The 18886-nt window shown below is 60.3% G+C and overlaps 2 protein-coding genes across 2 annotated transcripts; one reads left to right on the forward strand and one right to left on the reverse strand.

The window, feature by feature from the left end:
- Positions 1-1323: 1323 nt before the first annotated feature.
- On the forward strand, positions 1324-7127 carry CFAP410 (cilia and flagella associated protein 410). The gene is made up of 7 exons (XM_038146499.1): positions 1324-1501; positions 2107-2125; positions 2712-2758; positions 3470-3699; positions 4410-4578; positions 4955-5048; positions 6224-7127. Exons 1-7 carry the CDS (start codon positions 1425-1427, stop codon positions 6347-6349), a joined length of 762 nt encoding a protein of 253 aa, XP_038002427.1. The 5' UTR covers positions 1324-1424; the 3' UTR covers positions 6350-7127.
- Positions 7128-10727: 3600 nt separating this feature from the next.
- PFKL (phosphofructokinase, liver type) lies at positions 10728-17083 on the reverse strand. Its single transcript, XM_038146396.1, has 22 exons — positions 16885-17083; positions 16280-16353; positions 16108-16185; positions 15835-16024; positions 15504-15669; positions 15374-15418; positions 15181-15289; positions 14761-14856; positions 14589-14681; positions 14176-14301; positions 14024-14088; positions 13801-13864; positions 13568-13714; positions 13400-13470; positions 13226-13313; positions 12953-13105; positions 12650-12814; positions 12419-12480; positions 11999-12110; positions 11819-11918; positions 11598-11703; positions 10728-11513 (listed from the first exon to the last, which is right to left on the reverse strand). Exons 1-22 carry the CDS (start codon positions 16967-16969, stop codon positions 11366-11368), a joined length of 2343 nt encoding a protein of 780 aa, XP_038002324.1. The 5' UTR covers positions 16970-17083; the 3' UTR covers positions 10728-11365.
- Between the last annotated feature and the right edge of the window lie 1803 nt (positions 17084-18886).

Here is an 18886-nt window from a genome sequence, read left to right on the forward strand (position 1 = left end):
CCACTGGGGATGAGGCTCAGCCCCATCCCAACCACCACAAACTGTGTGCCTACAGCACTGGGGAGTGGTCACAGGTTGGACTTGATGAGCTCGGAGGTGTTTTCCTAGCTCAATGATTCTGTGAGTTTGTAAACTATGTCCCTAGGTGTCCCATTGACACACCTGAACCCTTCCTTTTGCAGCAGCACCCAAACACCCACACAACCAAGCACGGAACACCTAACCCCCATCCTGCAGTTGTTTCTGCTGCCAGATAAAGTGGAAACACACAGGAAAACACTGCATGAATCCCTTTTTTTAGGCTAACCACACTGCTTCTCCAGCTCTTTTTATTCCAGCTCTCCCATGCAACCGCCTGCTGCTGTTACACCCCTGAAGATACAAACTGGAGGTTTTCCTGCACCACATCATACAGTGGTGTAGAAACCCAGCAGTCCAGAAGATTCCTAAAGGACTTTGGCTCTGTAAAAACGAATCCTGAACCACTGGAGTCCCAAGGCTGATTCAAAGGTAAGTGTTAGTTTTCTTATTGGCACATGGGATAAGAGGAGTAAGAAACTGTAGTGCTGTATTAGTCATTCTTGAGATAGTCATTAACTATTATTTGTACAATGGTTCAAGGGCTGAACTATCACCTGTTGGAATGTTTAGGAACTGATTTAGGAGAGAGGGGGCCAAGGATGCAGATGGGGAGCAGGCAGGAATGGGTGAGAGGGCATAAATTATATATTTACTGTAGAAAATGTAGATATATTTTATCTATGCACATTGCATGCATATATAGATAGAGGGGTATATGTGTAAAGTCACATAAACCACACACGAGTGTATAAAATGATGCACTTATGAATTATTCCAAGGTGGAATGTGTTCAAATTGAAGGATTAGGTTTAGATTAGATATTAGGGGAAAAAAATGTCCCCTGCGAGGGTGGTCAGGCCCTGGCACAGGTTGCCTAGAGAAGCAACCTGTGCCCAACCCTGGGTGTCTTCAAGGCCGGGTTGGACGGGGCTTGGAGCAACCTGGGCTAGTGGAAGGTGTCCCTGCCCACGGCAGGGGTTTGGAATGAGATGGGCTTTTCCCATCCAGCCCAAACCACCGCACGCTTGATCCTTCCACACAAATACACACCCACAAAGGCGCAGCTCCGTGTCCAAAACACTCCCTAATAAGACATAATTAAACGACTAATAGGATTTACCCGTAAACACCAATAACCACCTCCACGCGCGCCCGCTGCGGCAGCGGCGCTGGGGCGGGCGGGGCGCGGCGGGGCCCGGGGGCTGCGGCGGGGCGGGGAGGAAGGAGGCGAATCCAGCCCCGAATCCAGCCCCGAATCCAGCCCCGGAGCCGCCCCGGCCGGGCGGGGCCTGAGCCCGGCGGTGCCGCCCCTGCAGCCGCGGCGCGGCCCGGCCCGGCCCGGCATGAGGCTGAGCCGGGCGGCCGTGCTGGCACAGGCCAAGGCGGCCGCGCTCGACGGCGTCCGCCGCCTCAACTGCTGGTGGGCGCGGGGACAGCAGGGACGGGCCGGGGGACGGGCTGAGGGCGGGACAGGCTGGGGTGAGGAAGGAGGACAGGCTCGGGTGAGGCTGACGGGACAGTGATGGAGGGGGGACAGGCAGGCCTGGGGGCACAGGCTGGGATCAGGAGAGGGGACGGGCAGGGATGGATGAGGGGTGGCAGGCCAGGATGGGGAGGGGACAGGCAGGGATGGAGATGGGATGGGCAGGGGTGAGGCTGGGGACACGGGCAGAGACAGGGAGGGGGTTCGGACAGGGATGGGGACAGGGGGTAAGGATGGAGGGAGGGCAGGGAGGAGGGAGGTGGGTGTCAGGCAGGGCTGGGAGGACGGGACAGGGCTGGGTAAGGGCAGATGGGCAGGAGTGGGGAACAGCAGCGCTGGGTGAGGGGCATCAGGCGGGGCTGGGTGAGGGAGAACAGGCAGGGTGGGGAAGGGGAGGCACAGCAAGGCCCGTGACAGACTGTGCTGGAGCACTTTGGAGGGCCAGGCTGGGGGCTGGGGCTGTGAACCTGGCTGTAGGGGGTGCAGGGGGTGCAGAGGCTGAGCTCTGCTGTGCTCTCCCTGACCCCTGTCTCCTCTCGCAGGGGCAGCCACCTGACGGATGTAAGTACTGCGGGAGCCAGAGGAGCCTGGGCCCACAGCTGGAGCGGGGACACCATGGAGGCCATGGGGTTGGCAGGGCACTGAGGAGGGACTGGCTTCTGGCTGGCCTGGTTCTTGTGAGCTGCAGGGCTTTTCAGGGTTGATTAGCATCTCACACCGTAAAAAAAAAAAAAAAAGTGATTGCTGCTGTTTCCACATTGGAAAATTTCTCTCCAAGGCCCAGCATGGAGCCTCGGAGAGCAGGACCCTGAGTCCTACCTCTGTGGTGATTTTGGATGAGGTTCTGTCGCTAAGGGAGGGCTGGCAGGGGTGGGAGGGAGCCTTTCTTGCGTGTGGAGGCTGCAGAGTTGCTGGAGCAGAAGAACAATGTGACACTGGCTGCTATCTGCACTTCCACTCGTGAGCAGAGGCTGGAGGAGCTGCTGACACTGCACTCGCTGTGTCAGAAAATCTCTGTTTTTTTTAAGCTCGAGTTAAGACTGAAGCAAACCCAAATTCCTGATGGTGCTTTTTGTGATTACAATTGGGTTTATTTATATTTTCCCCCATGAGTGCCAGCTTGTTGTTTCTGTCTCTTCTTGCCCAGATATCCATATGCCGGGATTTGCCCAACATCGAGGTGATCACGTTCAGGTGAATGCCAGTTTGCCAGCTTTGGAGAGGGCAGGGAAATCACCTTTTCCTGGGGATGGTTTCTTCCCATGTTGCTGGGGTTGCATGTGTGAGCTGCCCGGCTCTTCGTGCTCCATTTCTCAAGCAGCAAAGATACAGAAATGGTTATTCCTCAGCAGCTCCTCTGCACTACTCCCTGTGCTCTTGAGAAAATATTCTCTGTTTTGACAAGTGATAAAACCCCTTAGGATTGTTGTTCCTGAAATTCTATTCCATGGTTTCGACAGGGATCTTCTTGGCCTCTCTATGTGGCCTGCTTCCAAAATACTTGTTGAAATATTTTGTGGATCTCTCAGAGCTTTCCCTTTCGATTAATACGCTCAACTTTCACCTGTCTCGGGGATCCCATGGAGCCAATGCTCTGCGAATTCAAGCCTTTTAACTTGGGAATCTTACATGGGTTCCCCTTGGGTGGGTCTGAGGAGGTGCTACAGAAAAGGGGGCAGGTTTGGGGGAAGAAGAGGCTCTTTGTCATCCTCAGCAGGGTGGAGCAACAGCTCTTTCAATTCTTCCCTCTGCTGACAAAGATGAAATGCCACAAGCCGTGGGCTGAACGCCCCTTGCTGTGCCGTGCTGGGGTGAGGCTGCTGCAGGAAAGGGGACTGGGAAGTGCTGTGCTCCCCCCTGGATGGGGCAGCGAGGGCAGGATGGGCTCTGACCGTGTCTCCGCAGCGTGAACGGCATCTCGGACCTCGAGCCGCTGCACCAGTGCCAGAACCTGAGCGAGCTCTACCTGAGGAGGAACAACATCAGGAGCCTGGATGAGCTGTTCTACCTGAAGACGCTGCCGCGGCTGCGGGTGCTGTGGCTGGCGGAGAACCCCTGCTGCGGGCCCGACCCGCACCGCTACCGCATGACCGTGCTGCGCAACCTGCCCAGCCTGCAGAAGCTCGACAACCAGGGTGGGCTTTGGGCACCTGCTAACAGCCCCGGGCCAGCGCCACCTGGGAAACGAGGATGTGTTGGCTCCTCTCAAGGGTGTCCTTGAGTTTCCCTAGAGTCAGGAGGTGTTAGGGGTTGAGTTAGATCCAGCTCTTCTGAGCTGTTTTCTCCCTTTGTCTTCCCTTCCCATTTATCTTCCCCTTTCCCATCTGTGTCCTCTTCCTCCTTCCCCTTTTCCCTATCCCCTTTTCCCTTCCCTATCCCTTTGCTATCCCTTCCCTGCGGTAGCAGGACCGAGTGCCTCATTATAGCTCAGACAGTACCACTAATTAGTGGTTTTTAGCGCTCTCTCTTTGCTGTGGCCAGACAAAGGTTCTATAACTGGATCTGCTGCTGTAGAAAAGCTTCTCTGTTTTTGTTTTTTTTTTTTTTTTTCCATCCAGTAGCAGAAATTTTGTTGCTTTTGGAGGCTTCTCCAGAGACAAGAAGTAGTAAAGCATGTTTGCATCCCTCCCTGATACCCTTCTCGCTTTGGGAGGCTGGTGATTGCTTCCAGCATTCTCCTGCACAGGTTTCACTGCAGGAGAAGGGTGAAAGCAAAATGCCAGACAATTTTTGGACCGAACCCCTTGGGAACAGCTTTGCAGCAGCAGAACCTGCCCCGCTAGAGATGCCATCCCCTTGGGCTGCTGCAGTTCGTAGCAACAGGCGTTTCTTGTGGCCTTTGCAGCTGTGACAGAGGAAGAGCTGTCGCAGGCGCTGGTGGATGGCGTGGAGATCACGGCCCCGCCGGCCCGCAGCAGCGTGGAGAACGGCTGGTCCGAGTCCACCGCATCCAGCGCCGCCGGATCCAGCACGGAGCCCGAGAGCGAGCTGCTCAGCTGCAGCCTGGAGACCAAGTGAGGGCTGGGCAGCTGCCAGCATTTCTGGGCTGAATTCGTGTGTAGCAGGAAGGGAGTCTGACGTTCCAGGGGCCAGGCCCGCAGCCGGTGCAGGTTCCCATTGTTCTGGTTGCTGCAGTGGAGCTGTGCTGGTTCGGTGGGGCTGGTTCTGTGTCTGCCAAACAGGCTCTGCTGTGGGGGGTGACTTGAGCTCATCGGCTGCATGTGCAGGCAGGGGTGAATCCTCTCTGATCTGGGAGCTCCAGTCCATTCCCTGGGGTCCTCCAGCTGGATACTCCTTGCGTGGTTGCCTGTGGTGAGGAGGGATTGGCCTGGCAGAGGAAGGTTCTTCCACCTTGTCATAATAACATTTACTTTTCCTCCCTTTTTTTAGCAAAACTCAGGAGGAGCTTGATATGAAGCCTGTTCCCAGGGATAAATACTCCTCCTTTTCCTGTCAAGAGACAGACTGCAGCTGCAAGAAGAGAGTGAGTATCTTTTATAGACAAATTGCTTTTCCTTGTATGTGGGGCTGAGCCACATCGGCATCGAAGGATGTGAAGAACCTTGGATGTCCCCAGAGGAGGGGAACAGAGCTGATGCCAGGGCTGGAAGAAATGTCCAGGAGCAGCTAAGGGCTCTGGGTTTGTTTGATTTGGAGAGAAGGAGGCCGAGGGGTGACCTCATGCCCTTCTGCAGCTTCCTGAGGAGGGGATATGGGGAAGAGGTGCTGAGCTGTTCTGCTTGGGATCCAGTGATGGGAGACATGGTAATGGTTCAAAGCTGTGCCAGGCCAGGTTCAGACTGGACATTAGGAAGTGTTTCTTTAGCAAGAGGAGGGTCAAACCTTGGGAAGTGGCTGCTGAACAGGAAGCTTAGGTGGTTCCTCAGCCCCTTCCATCATGTAGCGTTAGATGAATCTGGATTTTAATGGTTCAGCTGGGAATTGCAGAGTGCTGGACTCGGTGCCATTGCATCGATCAGCAGAGCAAGATCTAACCCACACTGCCTCGCTGCCATAGCTGCCTAGAGCAGCACCACAGGCTCTGACCTTCAAAAATAGGGGAAGTCCCCCATTGCAGCTGAAGAGGTTCAGGCTGGATGTTGGGCAAAAGATTCTCCCTAGAAGGACAGCTATTTAGGCTGTGGAATCTCTCCCTGGAGTTCTTCAGGACATGATTTGACAGAGCCATGACCTGGTGTTGGCATTGGTCCTGTGGTGGTGGCAGGGCTGGGGACCTTCAAGGGTCCTTTGCAGAGAGCACCGGCTCTCCTCATTCCTCAGAGCAGGGGGCTCCTGTCCTTTCACATCCTACACATGCTGAGAGCGAGGGCAGCCGTTTCCTTACAGAAGCCAGGCTGGAGCGTGGCTGGCGGCCAGAGGCTGTGGGCAGCCCGCACAGGGCTGGGCGGAGGAGGAGGAGGAGGATGGGTTTGTCCTGCATTCCAGCCTCGTCACGTGCCACATGCGCCTCTGCCTGTGTTTGCCCCGAGGGCTTGGTTGTTAGTCCCGGTGCCGTGGCTGCAGGTGGCTGTTCCAAACTGCTGCCAGTGGTGGTGGTGGTGGTGGAGGAGGAGGAGGAGTTCCTAGAAAGAGCAGGGAAAATCGGGTGTCCTTGTCCTGGCTGTCTGGTACAAAGCAGTGTGTGCCTTATCCCGACAGAACAACGTCCTGAATGCCATCCTGCTTCTCATGAAGGAACTGGACACAGAGGGGCTGGAGATCATCCAGCAGACGGTGGCGAGGAGGCTCCAGGCCTTCCAGAAGAAGGAGCTGCAGGAGGAGTGACAACGCCCATCCCCCTTCCACCCTCCCTGGAGCCCCAGCCCCGCGGTGCTGTCCTGCCCACATCCCTGGCTGCAGCCAAAGCCTCGGGCATGGGATGGGATGCTTCTTCTCTGGAGATTTCCTGCTCGTGCAGCAGGCTCTGACGCTGTACCCTGTGTGCCTGGGGCTCTTGGATGGGAGCTGCAGGCAAATCAGCAAGGCAGAAGGGAACAGGGCTGCAGCCAGAGGTGCTGTGTGATCCGAGGGGCAGCAGAGCCTGCTGCTGGCTGGGAGGGTCTCCACCCCTCAGCCAGCCTGGGGGCGCACAGCACTTCTGAGGACAGTTTGTACCTCAGAGATCTGTTTTGGTGGAGTCTGACAGGGAGACATTGCCTGAGATGGTCACCAAGACCTGTCTGGTGCAGGTGGTGAAGGTCAATGTCCAGTTATTAATTTATTTTCCTGCTCCTGGCTGACTTTCTCAGGTCCTCCCTGGTGCACGCAGTGCCTGCCGGTCAGGCAGCCCAAAGGGAAGCTCAGAGCAGCCTAGGTGAACCAGGAATGAATCCCACATCCTGAATGCTCAGCTGTACTCTCACCCCAGCATTCCCTGCAGGCATTAGAGCAGTTTAAAGAAACATCCCAGTTAAAAAGCCCTGAGCATTCTGCCTGCTTTGCACAGGCATCAGGGGTAGGTGTTGCTCTTTAACTGATAAAACTGCATTTACCAAGTTTTGTAGAGCTGTTAAGAACAAACTAAACTGTTGTGACATACCAAATAAACCAAATTATCTCTCAAGGCTGTGTAAGTGATGGCTGGAGTTCAGCAAAGGCCTGGCTGGGGGCACTGCTCCATTACCTCTGGTTCAGGGAGTGCATTGTGAGCCCTGTGGAGCAGGAGGAGGGCTGGGAGCCCCGCGCCTTCCCGCTTCACTGCGCCTCTGGAACGGTGAGCCTGCTCCCAGCACTGCTCCATGGGGGCACTGGGCTGTCCTGCCTGCTCCCAGCACTGCTCCGCAGGGCTACTGGGCTGTCCTGCCTGCTCCCAGCACTGCTCCATGGGGACACTGGGCTGTCCTGCCTGCTCCCAGCACTGCTCCATGGGGCACTGGGCTGTCCTGCCTGCTCCCAGCACTGCTCCATGGGGACACTGGGCTGTCCTGCCTGCTCCCAGCACTGCTCCATGGGGCACTGGGCTGTCCTGCCTGCTCCCAGCACTGCTCCGCAGGGGCACTGGGCTGTCTTGCAACCTTCTTGCAACCACAGCAAAGGGCAGGGAGCAAAAGAGGTGCTGAGGAAAGCTCAGTGCAGAGCCACCTGGCCAGGATGTGGCCCTGACATACAGAGCACCAGCCCTCCGTGTCTCCCAGTGCTGCCCTGGTGACGTGGCCTCTCCATGGCCCCCAGTCCCTGTTTGTGCAGTGTCCAGGCTGTGCTACCAGGAAGGAATGCTCCTCAGGGATGTGTCCACAAGCCTGTTAGCCTGACCTTGGTGGGAACAGACACAGTTTGACCCTTGTCACTCAGGGGGAGATTTGCTGATGCCTTTAACTCCTCGAAAGACCTTTGTTCTTGCTTTTTGCGTTAAACCCAGCTGCAGTTATATGATTTATGATGTCCCAGACTTTCTTTGACATCCAGGGCCTGGGAGACTCACCCTGCTGAGTGCAAGTCATCTCCCAGGCCCCCGGCCTGTCCATGTCAAGGAACAAGGGAGTTGTTGGGGTGAGCTGGACCCCCAGCTTCTCTGGGATGCGAGTGATCAAAGGAAGTGTCCATCAGGACTCGGTCATGGGGCTGGTAGAGCAATCACTGTGCCCTTGAGGCCACACTGACACAGTTCCTGGAGAAGCTGGGCTGTTTGCTGCCTACGTGCAGTGCTTGTCATCCTTGGCTGCTGCTGGGGCTGCCCTCGGGGCTCCCAACTGCTCCTTGCAGCATCCCAGCAAAGCCCAGCGGGAGCTCAGCCCTTCCAGGGCCCTGGCAGCCTGCCTTCCCTGCAGGATGCTTCTGGAGGCTTGCTCTGCCCTCTCTTCAGGGGGGGCTGGATGTGCTTGGGAAGTCTGGGAGCACAGTTACGCCCCTCCTGCCCATCCTCGGAATTCAGTGGCTGTGCCTGTCCGTTTTCTCCCGGGAATTTGGCCCTCCAGGTATTTTTTTTTGGTGGAAATGAGGTGTGGGGGCTGCAGTGACTCCTGTCCCTCAACATGCAGCTGGTTTGAGCCTGGAGACACCCCCGTCCCCATTCACACCCTAAACCTGTTTGCTGCAGGGCAGTGCTGCCGACAGATTTTCCACATGACCTGCTGTCACCCTGCCCTGCCTCAGCCGGGAATATCGAGCAGTGAATGCAGATGATTCCAGCTCTGGAAAATGCCAGCAGCTGTACTGAGCCACTTCCCTTCAAACCATCCTCGGAGACTCGGAGAGGCTGGTGGTGAGGCAGGTGTGAGGCCCGTGGCTGAGGGAGGGAGGGAAAGGGTGGGCTGGGGCTCTCCCAAAGTGGAGTGGCACATGGAAGAGTGGAAGAGCCCATTTCCCAGCCAGGAAATGGAGCTCCAGGAGAAGCCAGATCTCTGCCTGGGATCCTCAGAGCAGATACTCATTCAAGAGCAGCAATGCTGCCTCCATAAGCAAGGTCTGCTACTTATGGGTCCAGGGAGGAGACAAAAGTTTCCATCTTCCTTCAGAGCCTAAAATGTGTTCAGTTAGGGGAAAAGCACTGAAATCATGGAATGGTTTTGTGTGGGAAGAGACCTGGGAGTCCATCTCATTCCGCTCTCTGCCATGGGCAGGGACACATTCCACTAGCCCAGGTTACTCCAAGCCCCGTCCAACCTGGCCCTGGACACTTGCAGGGATCCAGGGGCAGCCACAGCTTCTCTGGGCACCCTGTGCCAGGGCCTCACTTCCCTCACAGGGAAGAGTTTCTTCCTAATATCCCATCTAACCCTGTGGCAGTGGGAAGCCATTCCCCCTTGGCATGTCACTCCAGGCCCTTGTCCAAAGTCCTTCTCCAGCTTCCTTGTTGGCTCCTTCAGGTACTGACAGTGAGGTCACCCTGCACCTTCTCTCCTTCAGGCTGAACGATGCCAGCTCTCCCAGAGCTTTCCTGCCAGCAGAGCTGCTCCATCCCTCTGCTCACCCTGGTGCCTCCTCTGCACTCTCTCCAGCAGCTCCAGCTCCTTCCTGTGCTGGGCCCCAGGGCTGGGGCAGCTCTGCAGGTGGGGTCTCACCTGAGCAGGGCAGAGGGGCAGAATGCCAGTCCCTTTCCTGCTGCCCACCCTGGGGATCAGCCCAGCACAGGGGCATTTCTGGCATGGGGCACGGCCAGCCCTCACCACCTGCACCCCCAGTGCTTCTCCGAGGGCTGCTCCCTCTGCTCATCCCCAGCCTGGACTGATCCCGGCGCTTGCCCTGACCCAGGGGCAGCACCAGCTCCTGGTGGTGTCAAACCTCAGGAGATTCCCGTGGGTCACTTCTGGAGCTCATCCAGGGCCCTCTGGATGGCCCCGTCCTTCAGGAGTGTCACTGCACCCTCAGCCTGGTGTCACCTGCAAACCTGCTGAGGGTGTCCTGAACCCTCTGTGCCAGTGATGGAGACATGAAACATCACTGGTCCCAGTACAGAGCCTGGGACACCACTGGCCACTGACGGCCACTCCGAGCCACTGACCCTCTGGATGTGACCATCCAGCCAATCCCTTGCCCATCTGACAGTGCATCCATGGAATCCAGCTCTCTCCAATGCAGAGAGAAGGACGTTGGCTGGGATTGTGTCCAGGCTCTATAGAAATCAGGATGAATGTCATCCATAACCTTTCCCTTGCCCACTGAGGGAGTGACCCCATCAGAGAAAGGCAGGGGGCAAATCAGGGGCAGCTTTCACTTGGGGACAACTCCATGGGGAGGACAAAATAACGGCATGCTTGACGCCAAAGACTGTGATGCATGCTGATGCTGTCCCACAGGCTGATGCTGTCCCACAGGAGGGAAGTGGCCTGGGAAAGGGGCTCCCTGTGACCGTCTGGCACAGCCCGAGTGCGCGGAGCTCGGCCAGGCCGGCACGCTTGGCCGTCACTCTGAGAAACTGCCTCACAAACAACCACAGCACCACCCTAAAGCACTTGGGTGGTTCCCTTGGAGGTGGGAACCAAGTGATTTTTCTCTGGAATCGTGAAGCGATTGCGAAAGGATGCTGACCTTGCACCCACCATGACTTGGACAGGGAGGAGAAGCTGCCTGTGGTCTCACTCTCCCAGGCTTTGAGGATGCACAAAACCAGGGAGCGTCTCTGCTGGGCATTAACCCAGCTTGGGAAACCCATCAGGCTTTGCTGTTCCCCCCACCCCACTCCTGTGCTGCCATCCCCCCCACAATGACCACTCCAGGAGGCAGGTTTGGCTCCAGCAGGTTTTATCTCTAGAGGAGAGGAGCAGCGCCGCGGGCGGTGCAGGATCCCGGGATCACGGAGCAGCGGTGAAGTGACGGACACGGCGCCCACAGCCACGCGGTGACGGTCGCAGCCAAGCGTCATGCAAGGGGACAGGGGCTCGCCAGGACCCCCGTGCTCAGCCCTCAAGACCCCCACGGGGGATGGAGCCCCACAGGGCCACCCAGAAGCCCCTGGGAACTGCTCCGAGCCACTCTGGGATGGCTCCGCATCCTCCTCACTCCCCTCCCGCACGCGGGGCAGGCGACTACAAGCAGCAGCAGCTGGCTCAGGCGGTCAAGCCGCTAAATAAGGACTCAAAATACCCCATCATTAAATAATAATAAACTATTAAGGGAAGATCAAGGGTCTGGGCTGCGCGGCTGGGCTCAAGCAACTCTTCTGCATCCGCACAGGGACCAGAACCCGCAGCAGTGATTCGGGGCAGGATTGTGCCGTTCTGGGACACAGCACCAGGCTCTGCCTGCTGTAAGGGGTCGATGGCAAAGCTACAGGCTACTGAGAACAGAGGGGACACAGTGCTCCCCCAGCAGCATGTGGGCACAGAGAGGACACGGCGGGGGCTGTGGGTCAGGCTGGTGGGACTAGAAGCCCTTCTCGATGCTGAGGGTGCGACGGGTGACGTGCTCCATCTGCCCCGAGATGTACTCGGTGAGGCTGATCTGGTAGTTGGCGAGCATCTTCAGCATCAGCCGTAGGTTCAGCCACCACTGCTCCTGGGGCAGCCTGTGCCTGTGCAGGGGACACAGCTCTGGAGCAGACACCCCTGGAAGCTTCCCCCAGGAGCTGGTGAACCGCTGGGGCACGGGGACTTACTCAAAATCCGTGACTTTCTTGAGCTCTGTCACAGGGCTGAAGGCCACCACCTTCTTCCGCAGCCCAATCACACAGGCGGTGTCTCCAGAGTTGGCAAACACACGTCCTGGGAAGGGGACACTGCTGACCTTGGCCACCTCACTGAGGGCCAAGCCTGGAAGCCTGGAGCAGCAGCTACCAGCCCTCCCTACCCCCTGTGGGATCCCCAGCCCTCGGCTCACCCTTGCTGTAGACTTGCTGCAGCTTCTCTGACATCCACAGCACCGCCTTCACTCCCAGCTTGGTCCCATAGTTCCGGTCAAAGGGGGTCGGGGCTCCCCCCTGGGGACAAAGAAATGGGGATGTCAGGCCTTGTCCAGCTCTCAGAGCCAGCAGGGCCCATGCCACCCTGTCCCCTGTACCTGCTGGAGGTGGCCCAGGACATTGATCCTGCAGTCGAAAATGCCTTTGCCCTCGGAGGAGTAAAGGTTGTAGAGGAACTCAGTGGTGTAGTGCTCGTGACACTTCTCATTGCTGGGGAGCAGAGGGAAGGGCTTGGGGGGGGCTGCTCCTTCCGCTGGCATGCCCAGGGGGGCCCCCTTTGTTTCCTATAACACCTTTTTTGTTCTCCCTGAGGCCCAGAGCCCTAGTCTGTGTCCTCAGGAGGACCCTGGGGCTGGGGTGGGGATGGCAGCAGAGGCACCCAGTGCCCCCAGGGCCAAGTGCCAAACCTCACCATGCCCAGGACCCCTCTCTGGCCACGGGAAGGGCTCAGCTCCAGCCTTGCTCCCTGCTACAGGGCCGGGGTTTGCAGTGATTGTCCCCAAGCGCCCCCAACTCACCGCAGCACCAGCCCTCTCTGGATATCCGTCTTCATTTTGTCAGTCAAGTGCTCCACGTTGGCCTGCAAGATGAACACCAAGATGCCAGCAGCCATCCCCCAGCCGTCCTGCCCTGATATCAACCCAGCATCTGCACGGCATGACCATGTCCTCCACCTGCCCTGCTCTGGAGCCCTCCCTTCCCCGATTTTCCTTCTCATTTTAGCCAGAGAGCCGCTCCTGCCCGCTCACCTTTAAGTCGTGGATAGTGAAGGGATCTTCATAGACGTAGGCAGCGTCGGCGCCCACGGCGATGCCGGTGACCGTGGACAGGTAGCCGCAGTAGCCCCCCATGGTCTCCACAATGAACACGCGGCGCTTGGTGCCCGAGGCCGACTGCTTGATGCGGTCGCAGCTCTGTGCCCAAACAAGGGGAGGTCACACCAGGAAAAGCCACCTCTGCTTCCCCGACGCGGGACATCGGCCACTCCAGGCTGTGATGGAAGGTGGCGGAGCACAGTGGCCCCGTGAGCTGTCCCTGCCCGTGTCCCTCACCTCCATGGCGGCGTTGACAGCCGTGTCGGAGCCCAGGCTGAAGTCGGTGCCGGGCACGTTGTTGCTGATGGTGGCAGGGATGACGCACATGACGATGCAGAGCTCCTCGTACTGCCCACGTGCCTCCACCAGCTGCAGCACCCCCTCGTACGCCTGCAAGCAGCCGAGGGATTGGGAAACGCTGGCCCTGCAGCCAGGTCTGCATCCCAGAAAGATTCCTCTGGGATGCCCACGGCCACCCCGGCCCCCACTGAACCGAGGATTCCGCCGCACCTCAAAGCCCCCAATGACCAGCAGCCCCTGGATGTTGAATTTGCGCACGTTCTCCACGATCTTCTCCATGCAGGTCTTGGGCAGTGTCCTGTGGTGGGCAAGGGGGGCAGACGGTGGGGTGAGGATGGTGGGGACACTCTTTCCCTATGCCCCTGTCCCCAGGGCTGCACTCACCGCTTGGTGCCCAGCATGGAGCCGCCCCGGCCCAGCCATCCTGCCACATCGTGCCAGCCCACCTCGCGGACCTGTGGGCAGCAGTGAAAGGTTAGGGGTGGGAAAAGCCCCCCTCCCCCAAGCCCAAACCCATCCTCCAGGACATCCCAGGCTCAGGGTCCCCCTCACCTGCCCCTTGGCCAGGCCCTCGAAGCCGTCGTTCACCACGTAGATGGTGTGTCCCTGGCAGATGCCAATGCGCACGGCCGAGCGCACGGCAGCGTTCATGCCGGCGGCCGGCGCTCCCACGTTCAGAATGGCCATGCTAAAGGGGCTCTACGGGGACAGGGATGGGAACAGCACATCGCCACATGTTCCCAGGGCGGGGATGGCGCACCCTGCTGCTCCTCATCACCCCTCACCTTCTCCTGAGCTGGCTTCTGGTGCGCCAGCAGCTTGTAGATGTTCCAGTTGTTCTCAAAACTCCTGCAAGGACACAGCGATGTGTCCCCAAGGCACGTCTGGGAGAAGGGGAAGCCTCCCCAGTGCCCCTGGGGTGTGACTGCAGGAGCCAACATCCTCCCCACGAGAAGAAGCCCCTATCCAAGAGGGATGTCTCCCCCGGTCCTGGTCCCTGCTCCTCACCTTCCACGGAGCTGGATGGCCTCCTCAAACCTCTTCTCATCCATGGCCTTCTGCACATCCTTTGTCTTGAGCAGAGAGAAAGATGCAGCACCATAACACCCACATTCACAGGGGGAGGAGTGAGACCCTCAGCCAACCTCCCCGGTACTCACCACCTGGACGCACTCCATGAGCGGCAGCCGCACCGACTGGTTCCCGGAGTGGCTGACCACGCAGGCCGGGGTGTCCGGCGTGGCCTCCAGCAGCGCCATCACCGCCTCCATCCCCATCTTGCTGCTCTGCAAAGGGACAGGGGCACCTGTGACACTGGGGCCACCAGTGCCAGCTGGGTGGGATACTCAGGGATGCTCCCACAGGCTTGGAAACCATGTGGCTGCTGATTCACTGCTGGAAAGCTGATGGTTTTATTTAAAAAACCATGAAATTTGGAGTAAGTGAGGAAAAATGGGTGCACAGCTCTGCCCAGCACAGCAGGGCTGAGCCCATCTGAGCCTCACCCCTTTCCATCGGGCAGAGGGATGGCAGGAGCGGGGTTCCCCCTCTCTGTGTTCTCCCCTGGACCTACCAGCACGCGGTCAAAGGCGGACGGGGTCCCTCCGCGCTGCACGTGGCCGAGGACAGTGACCCGCGTGTCGAAGCCCAGGCGTTGCACCACCAGCTGTGGGGAAGAGGGGACACCACGTTGGGGACCCGCCGGTGTCCGTGGGTGCCAGGGTGGTGCCGGGGCAGTCGCTTACGTCCTTCACGTAGTTGGAGGTGATGGGTTTGCCGCTGCGGTCGATGGCGCCCTCGGCGATGATGATGATGTTGAGCCGCGAGCCCCGGCTGCGTGTCTGCCACGAGGGGAGGACAAACGGCCACCACGGCTCAGCCAAAACTCACCATGGGCCGTGTGCGAGCGCCCTCCCCATCCCGCCCTCTGTGCTGCCCTGGGGGTGGCTCAGGTCAGGGGCAGCTGAGCCCCCGAGCCAGCGCTGCCCCTGGCATGTGAGGGCTGGATTTGCGCTCGGTTGAGTGCCCTGGTTCACAGGGACAATGGCGGCAGCTCCCGAAGCTTCGCAGGGGCCGGGCACGGCTGCAGGGCTCAGCCCGGGCCCCTGCAGGGACTCCCCGGGAGGAACAGGGCACGGGATGGGATGGTAGGAACCCCTCCTCACCTCCCCGAGCCTCTCGCACATGAGGTCCTCCCAGCCGTCCTCCGGAGGCGATTCAGGGATGAAGAGCCAGTCAGCGCCCGAGGCCAGGCCGGACACCAGTGCCAGGTACCTGGGGGGACACGGCGGTGCCAGCACTGGCCCCGAAACGTGGCATCCCATCCCGCCGGTGGCTTCCCCACCCATGGGGGCTTACCCGCAGTGGCGACCCATCACCTCCAGCACGAACGTCCGCTGGTGGCTGCAAGGACACGGGTGGGAAGAGAAGGAGGTGGGTGGGTGCGATGGCCGGGGCGCTGCCGCCCCCAGCCCCCCGTCCCCCTCACCTCTGCGCCGTGGTGGTGATGGCGTCGACGACCTCCATGATGCGGTGCAGCGCCGAGTCGGTGCCGATGGTCATGTCGGTGCCGCAGAAGTCGTTGTCGATGGAGCCCACCAGCCCCACGATGTTCAGGTGGCAGTTCTTCCTCGCCACCTCCTCGCTGATCTGCCCTGGGGGTGGGTCACAGCCACCACATCGGTTATTTCAGGGCACTCACGTCCCCACCATCATGGGCTGGAGCCCAGGCCTCCTTGGGGTCACAGCACTGGGACCGGACCTCACCACCCTCGAACGCCTTCATCTACCCACCCAGGGGCTGGGAGGGGCTCACCCACCATCTCGGACCAGCTCCTCCAGCAGCCCAGCCCACTCGGAGCGGAAGATGTCAGCGCCGGTGAGGCTGCCGTCGCCGCCGATGACGCACAGGTTGGTGATGCCGTGCTCCACCAGGTTGCGGGCGGCCCGGAGCCGGCCCGCCCGCGTGGTGAAGGCCTTGCAGCGGGCGCTGCCGATCACCGTCCCGCCCTGGGGACAGAACGACACGTGGCTTGTCACACACGTTCGGGGGGCTGGGATCTGGAGTCCCGTGGCCCCACGGTGACCCTCACCAGCTGGATGATGTTGGAGACGCTGAGCCAGTTGGCTTGTTTGATGTTGTCACCCCCCTCCACCAGCCCCTCGTAGCCCTGTGGAGAAGCAGAGGGTGGAGGTGAAAGGTACCCCGGCACAGGGGGGGTGGATCCCCCCCAGCCATGGTGGGGAGCAGGGGGGAACCCCAACCTCATAGATGAGGAAGACCTTGGCTCCCACGTATATCCCCATGCGGGTGACAGCGCGGACAGCGGCGTTCATGCCTGGAAAAGGGATATGTGAGCTGGAGTATTCCCATGGCATCCTGCGCCCCACAGGGGATGGGATCCTACAGGTGACCCTGAGGTGTCCCTTCGAGCGGGGAGGACCCCACGGGACCGTGCACCCCCCAGGGAATGGGATCCGATAGGTGACCCTGAGGTGTCCCCTTGAGTGGGCGGGGAGCCACGTGGGCTGAGACCGGGCAAACTCAGCGCACAGCCGGGCCCGTGGACGACAAACTGCCCGGCAGCGAGTTGCTTATCCCGGGGGGGGGGACGGGGATGGGGACGGGGACGGACACACCCCCCCGTGGGGCTCCCCCCGTGGAGCCCCTGCCCTCCCACGGCGACGGCCCGAGGGTGGCGGGGACGGGGAAGCGGCGCGGGCGGGGGCACACGGCAGCGGGGTCCCCATCCGCCCGCCCGGGGAGGAGCGCGGGCCGCGGGCTCCGGCCCCGCGCGGTCGCGGTCACGGGCACGGACACGCGGGGACGCCGCGGGCCCGGCCCGAGCCCCCCGCCCCGCCGGGCGCACCTTGCGCGTCGCCGCCGCTGGTGAGGACGGCGATGGCCATCCCGGCCCCCGCCATCCGCAGCCGCTCCAGCTCCGCCGCCGCCATCGCTGCGCTCCCGGCACCGGCGCCGCCGCCGAGGACACGCCCCGGGACACGCACCGACCGGCGACACGCCCCGGGACACGCCCCGGGACACGCACCGACCGGCGACACGCCCCGGGACACGCCCCGGGACACGCCCCGGGACACGCACCGACCGGCGACACGCCCCGGGACACGCACAAACCGGCGACACGCCCCGGGACACGCCCCGGGACACGCACCGACCGGCGACACGCCCCGGGACACGCACAAACCGGCGACACGCCCTGGGACACGCCCCGGGACACGCCCCGGGACACGCCCCCACTAGGGGACACGCCCCGCCCGCCGCCGCGGAGCGACAGACGGCGGGACACGTCGCGCCGTGTCGCGACATGGAGCGCTATATCGTGCCGGACAGTGGGGATGTGCCCCGCCGTCCCGGGCCGCGCCATCCTGCGGGAGGTCCGTCCCTGAGTCCTGAAGGAACTGGCTGATGGAGCTGCCCAGCCGCTCTCCAGGATATTTGGAAGGTCCTGGATGTTCGGTCAGGTCCCAAGTGCCTGGAAGAAAACGGAGTCCTTGTTCCCATCCTCAAAAATGGTGGAAAGGAGGAGCCTGGGGCGCGCCAGCCTCCCCTCTGTGCCCGGGAAGACCCCGGGACTGACCCTCCTGGAAGCTCTGCTGAGGCAGGGGCAGGGAGGACAGGAGGTGACCCGGGACAGCCAGCACGGCTGCACCAAGGGCAAGTCCTGCCGGACCAACCCACGGCCTTCTCTGATGGGGTCACTCAGTGGGCAAGGGAAAGGTTATGGATGACATTCATCCTGATTTCTATAGAGCCTGGACACAATCCCAGCCAACGTCCTTCTCTCTGCATTGGAGAGAGCTGGATTCCATGGATGCACTGTCAGATGGGCAAGGGATTGGCTGGATGGTCACATCCAGAGGGTCAGTGGCTCGGAGTGGCCGTCAGTGGCCAGTGGTGTCCCAGGCTCTGTACTGGGACCAGTGATATTTCATGTCTCCATCACTGGCACAGAGGGTTCGGGACACCCTCAGCAGGTTTGCAGGTGACACCAGGCTGAGGGTGCAGTGACACTCCTGAAGGACGGGGCCATCCAGAGGGCCCTGGATGAGCTCCAGAAGTGACCCACGGGAATCTCCTGAGGTTTGACACCACCAGGAGCTGGTGCTGCCCCTGGGTCAGGGCAAGTGCCGGGATCAGTCCAGGCTGGGGATGAGCAGAGGGAGCAGCCCTGGGAGAAGGACTGGGGGTGCAGGTGGTGAGGGCTGGCCGTGCCCCATGCCAGAAATGCCCCTGTGCTGGGCTGATCCCCAGGGTGGGCAGCAGGAAAGGGACTGGCATTCTGCCCCTCTGCCCTGCTCAGGTGAGACCCCACCTGCAGAGCTGCCCCAGCCCTGGGGCCCAGCACAGGAAGGAGCTGGAGCTGCTGGAGAGAGTGCAGAGGAGGCACCAGGGTGAGCAGAGGGATGGAGCAGCTCTGCTGGCAGGAAAGGCTGGCACAGCTGGCATCGTTCAGCCTGGAGAAGAGAAGCTGCAGGGTGACTTCTCTGTGGCCCTCCAGTTCCTGAAGGAGCCAACAAGGAAGCTGGAGAGAGAATATTCCCAAGGGCCCTGACAGAGGGGAATGGCTTCAAACTGCCAGAGGGCAGGATTAGATGGGATACTGGGAAGAAGTTCTTCCCTGTGAGGGAAGTGAGGCCTGGCACAGGGTGCCCAGAGAGGCTGTGGCTGCCCCTGGATCCCTGGAAGTGTCCAAGGCCAGGTTGGACAGGGCTTGCAGCCATTTGGGTGTCCTTGCCTATGGCACGGGGTGGAATGAGTTGAGCTTTCAGATCCCTGCCTACCCAGAACATTCCATGCCTGTATTCCATGCCATAGCATGGATGCTATTCTGTGCCACCCCAGGCTGTGCC

The sequence above is a fragment of the Motacilla alba genome, chromosome 9 (genome assembly GCF_015832195.1).
Source record: "Motacilla alba alba isolate MOTALB_02 chromosome 9, Motacilla_alba_V1.0_pri, whole genome shotgun sequence".
Taxonomy (NCBI): Eukaryota; Metazoa; Chordata; class Aves; order Passeriformes; family Motacillidae; genus Motacilla; species Motacilla alba.